At 55.7% G+C, this 5,000-nt stretch overlaps 2 protein-coding genes and 3 non-coding genes across 5 annotated transcripts; 2 read left to right on the top strand and 3 right to left on the bottom strand.

Annotated features, from left to right (window-relative positions):
- The first annotated feature begins 44 nt into the window (after positions 1-44).
- Positions 45-1,392, top strand: PTSG_10771 (uncharacterized protein). Its single transcript, XM_004988678.1, has one exon. It carries the CDS (start codon positions 63-65, stop codon positions 1,317-1,319), a length of 1,257 nt encoding a protein of 418 aa, XP_004988735.1. The 5' UTR covers positions 45-62; the 3' UTR covers positions 1,320-1,392.
- A 218-nt stretch (positions 1,393-1,610) lies between these two features.
- On the bottom strand, positions 1,611-1,682 carry PTSG_20162. Its single transcript has one exon. It is a non-coding gene; the product is annotated as a tRNA-Met (tRNA).
- Positions 1,683-2,235: 553 nt separating this feature from the next.
- PTSG_10770 (uncharacterized protein) lies at positions 2,236-3,474 on the top strand (the record flags this gene model as incomplete). The annotated part of the gene is made up of 2 exons (XM_004988677.1): positions 2,236-2,323; positions 2,543-3,474. 2 exons carry the CDS (start codon positions 2,236-2,238, stop codon positions 3,472-3,474), a joined length of 1,020 nt encoding a protein of 339 aa, XP_004988734.1.
- A 719-nt stretch (positions 3,475-4,193) lies between these two features.
- On the bottom strand, positions 4,194-4,265 carry PTSG_20161. The gene has a single exon. It is a non-coding gene; the product is annotated as a tRNA-Met (tRNA).
- Positions 4,266-4,550: 285 nt separating this feature from the next.
- PTSG_20160 lies at positions 4,551-4,622 on the bottom strand. The gene has a single exon. It is a non-coding gene; the product is annotated as a tRNA-Met (tRNA).
- Between the last annotated feature and the right edge of the window lie 378 nt (positions 4,623-5,000).

Genomic DNA, 5,000 nt, shown 5'->3' with positions numbered 1-5,000 from the left:
GTCGCTGAAACTTTGTGAATGATTCCAACAACATTTCCCAACTTGCAGCAGCAGCAGCCACCATGTCCTCGCTGCGCTGCCAGGGGTTGTGTGCGGCTGTTCTCGTCACCGTCACCACCACGCTCCTCTTCTTTGCGCCGTGCTGCCTGGCGGAGGTGGTGCTGGAGCAAGACGAGCACGGTGCGCTGCACATCAACACCAGCAACCCCTCAGTGCAGCCTGTGCTTGTGAACGGGGTGAACGTGGGCACGATGGACGCGTTGGTTGCCGCACATGGCAGCACGTTGGAGACGCTGCAGCGTGTGAATGAGGAACTGCGAGCACAGGATGCTCGGAGCATCGAAGCACTGTGTCGCCGGTTTCCACCAGCCACAACCGTCATCCCCGGTATTGGAACTGGAGATTATGACTGGCTCGGCGGCGTCGTTTCTGACGCAGGCATCGTGGTTGGCATCCCTCACAACTCCGGCTCCGTGCTGACCATTGATCCAGCGACCAACACCGTTGACACCACTTCCATGAACAACCTGGGCGTGGGTGCCAAGTGGGGAGGTGGCGCCTTGGCAGACACCGGCTTGATCTACGGCTTCCCGCACGACGCCGACGCGGTGCTCGTGATCAACCCCACAACGAAAACAGCCGACAGCACTTCACTTGGTGGGCTGCAAACAGGCGGTAGCAAGTGGATCAGCGGCGTTGCTGCCAATAACGGCCTCATCTATGGCGTTCCATGGTCTGCGTCATCTGTCCTCATCATTGACCCAGCGACCAACACCACCAGCCACATACCCGTCGATGGGCTCCCCGCGTTGCAGTTCAGGTGGTACGGCGGCGCCCAGGTGGACAGCGGCCTGATTTACTGCACGCCACACAATGCCAAGTCCGTCCTGATCATCGATCCAGCCACAAACACAACAGACGCCACAACCTTTGGTGGCCTGGCAGGACCCGCAAAGTGGCTCGGGACTGTGCTTGCAGACAACGGCCTCGTCTTCGGCATCCCATTCACCAGCCCCTCTGTGCTCGTTGTCGACCCCCGCAGCAACACCACAGACACGACCTCCATTGCTACCCTCTCCAGCAACAACGGCAAATGGGTCGGTGGCATCCTTGCCCCCAACGGCCGGGTCATTGGCATCCCGAGGGATGCAGCCTCTGTGCTCATCATCGACCCCTCAACACTCACAGCGGACACGACGACGCTGCCAGTATCTGCAGCATCCGACAAGTGGTGGGATGGGGTGATTGCACCCAACGGCCTCGTTTACGGCGTACCTCGTACTGCAATGGAAGGCCTCGTGATTGACCCCGGCTGCTGATGATGACAACACTACTGACGACGACGTGCAAGTGTGCCGTGGATGTGTGGGGGGAGGGGAAGAAACTGTGTGGCTGTGTATGGTGGTGGTAATGGTACAGTGCTTGCAAAGGAGAGGGCAACAGCGTTATCTTCTGAAAGCATGTGCTTTGTGTTACGTGACCTACTCAAATACACAATACGAACCACAACGTGAACATGTGTGTGTGTGACTACATATCAAGAAGCATGAGAGATCCACAGACCACTGTCACTGTCATCAGACGGAAAAAAAAATTCAAGAGTTTTACAGTAGCGATTGGCGGTTTCGATCCGCCGACCTTGGGATTATGAGACCCACGCTCTTCCGCTGAGCTAAATCGCTGTCGTATTGCTTGACGTGCAGAGCTCAGCTACGACACTTGAAGGCACTGTAACTCGAACTCTGCTGTGACGTCACAAGCAACAGGGCAGCTCACTCGCTCACAGCAGGCACCGTAACACGCAGACCCCTAGACCCCCAAGTGTTCTGTTTCTGTTTGATGTCTGACGACACGACACAAGCTTCACACACAAGCTACAGACACACGCGCACGCATACAGGCACACATGCATGAGCATGACACTCTCTCCCTAGCACCCTTCCTCCTCCTTGCTCCATCGCATGCTCTCCATCCATCCACTGCAGCGCAGCGCCCCCAATACCATCCATCCATCCTGTCACCTCTGCCTCGTCACGCTGCGTGTTCCAGCGAAAACCAATGGAAGATTTCCAAAAGGCTTCCGTCCTTTACACCCACATGCAAACAAGAAACAACCAACAGAATCAGAGAACACACCAACCACAACAACTTCTACCCTCCATCCACCCGCGGCAGAGCACAGCACAGCACAGCACAGCCGGAGCACCGACAGGTACAGGCGCAGCAGCAGCAGCCATGGCTGTTCTCGTCACCGTTACCACCATGCTCCTCTTCTTTGCACCCTGCTGCGTGGCGGAGGTGGTGATCGAGCACGACGAGCACGGTGCGCTGCACATCAACACCAGCAACCCGGCAGAGCAGCCCGTGTTTGTGAACGGGGTGGACGTGGGGAAGATGTTTGACGTCGTGCAGCAGCAGGCGATCATGCTTGAGGAGCAACAGCGTGTGAATGAGGAACTGCGAGCACAGGACCAACGGCACCAGGAAGCGCTTTGTCGGCGCCTCTCACCAGCCACAAGTGTCATCTCTGGTGTTGGGGCAGGGGTCGGTGATTGGATCGGTGGCGTGCTGGCAAGCAACGGCCGCATCTACTGCATGCCATTCGCGTCAGACTCTGTGCTGATCATTGACCCAGCGGCAAACACCACCGACACAACGACCATCAGCGGCTTCGACGGAAGCGGCGGAAGCGGCGATTGGGCTGGCGGCGTGCTCGCAGACAACGGGTTGATCTTCGGGTTCCCCTTTGACGCTGAGGCCGTGCTCGTCATTGACCCATCGACAAACGCCGTGGATGCGACCAGCCTTGGCGGGCTGCCATCAACCGGGAACAAGTGGATCAGCGGCGTCGCCGCCGACAACGGCCTCATCTACGCCGTTCCGTGGTCCGCGGCATCTGTCCTCATCATCGACCCAGCGACCAACGCCACGGACACCACGGCCATGCCTCTGTCTGGATCAGGCCTGTTCAAGTGGCGCGGTGGGGTGCAAGCAAGCAACGGCCTCGTCTACGGCATTCCAAGCTGGGCCGACTCGGTGCTCATCATCGACCCCTTAAACAACACCACCGACACCACGAAAATGCGAGGCTTGCCAGGGTTATTAAACAAGTGGCACGGCGCCGTCCTTGCAGATAACGGTCTCATCTATGGCGTCCCGTACACCGCTTCGTCCGTCCTCATCATCGACCCAGCCACCAACACAATAGACACCACCACCATTAGTGGTCTCTCGGACACCAGTTATAAGTGGCGGGGCGGAGTGCTGGCCCACAATGGGCGCATCTACGCCATACCGCGCAACGCACCGGTTGTGTTGGTCATCGACACGGCCACCAACACGATCGACATCACATCTCTCCCCGTGTCAGAGTCTCTGGACAAGTGGCAAGACGGTGTCCTCGCCAACAACGGCCTCATCTACGGCATCCCCTACGTAGCATCCGACCTGCTTGTCATCGACCCCGGCTGCTAGTGGTGGTGGTGGTGGCGGTGGTGCTGCTGCTGCTGCGGTTGGCTGTGGGGCCGTGGAAGTGTCTCTTTGCCTTTTGGGAGAAGCCTCGACATTAATGCACGCATGCACACCAGGCTGGTTTTGCTGTTGCCTCTGCATGAAGTTACAGGCAGATAGTGTGCTTGTTGTTGTTGTTGTTGTTGTTGTTGTTGTTGTTGTTGTTGTTGTTGTTGTTGTTGTTGTTGTTGTTGTTGTTGTCTAAGTTGTTGTTGTTGTTGTTGTTGTTGTTGTTGTTGTTGTTGTTGTTGTTGTTGTTGCTGTTGCTGCTGCTGCTGTTGTTGTTGTTGTTGCTGCTGCTGCTGTTGCTGCTGCTGTCCTTGACCTTGGTCTTTCTACCTTTCCTGCCAGTGGGTTGCTGACTCTGGTTGGTGCTTGTTAGCTTGTCTCTTTCTGGTTACATTGTCTGTGCTCGGCCTGCTGCTTGGCTACCGGGTGAGTATGTCTGTTTGTTTGCCTCTCGTGTGTCGATTCAAGCAGCGCGGTACAAGTTACTGAAGCAACAGTGAAGTGTGTGTGTGTGTGTGTGTGGATGTGTGTGTGTGTGTATGTATGTGTGTATGTGTGCGTGTGCGTGTGCGTGTGTGTGTTGTGACAATATAAAGAAGCATCTGAGAGAAGATGCGCCACTCTTACAATGTCACTGTCATCAGACGGAAAAAAAAAATACAAGAGCTTTACAGTAGCGATTGGCGGTTTCGATCCGCCGACCTTGGGATTATGAGACCCACGCTCTTCCGCTGAGCTAAATCGCTGATTGCTATGCTTGTTGCAAAGGGAGTGTTCACGCCACTTGAAGCTCCACTGCAACTGTATTCTGTAACTCTGGTAACTCTTGTAACTCTGCTCTGACGTCACAGAAACAGTGGCTGCTCTTAGGCTTTTCTGTCGATTGTGTCTGGTTTTCTTTGGCTGCATTCGAGCACACACGAGGCCACACAAGTGCTGAAGAACTAAAGAAGGGAAGGGGAAGAAGGAAGAAAGGCGCTCCCATCATCATTGTGGCGCAGCTAGCAACAAAAAAAAAAAAGGATATGCAGTAGCGATTGGCGGTTTCGATCCGCCGACCTTGGGATTATGAGACCCACGCTCTTCCGCTGAGCTAAATCGCTGATGCTATGCTTATTGCAAGGGGAGTGTTCACGCCACTTGAAGCTCCACTGCAACTGTATTCTGTAACTCTCGTAACTCTGCTCTGACGTCACAGGAGTCGGCCAGACGTTGTGCAGTGCTCCTTCTTGTGTTGTCTTCTTTCTTGGCCAGTGTTTCTCTTCGCGGGACTGGAGTTAAGGAGTCGAGAAAGAGAGAGAGAGCCGGCTTCAAGGCCTCCAGAGTCGCCTCGGCAGCTCAACGGCTCAACGGCGGCAGCAGAAGCTCAAGAGGCCAAAGAGCCAAGCCCTTCTCAGTCTCCCTTTCCCCTCCCACATCAGCACATCTCGCCTGTCCCCATTCCCACATCGTCACGGCGCCTCGTCACGGATTGCGACATT

Source organism: Salpingoeca rosetta (genome assembly GCF_000188695.1).
Source record: "Salpingoeca rosetta unplaced genomic scaffold supercont1.34, whole genome shotgun sequence".
Classification (NCBI taxonomy): Eukaryota; class Choanoflagellata; order Craspedida; family Salpingoecidae; genus Salpingoeca; species Salpingoeca rosetta.
This window is presented reverse-complemented; position numbering and strand designations above follow the sequence as displayed.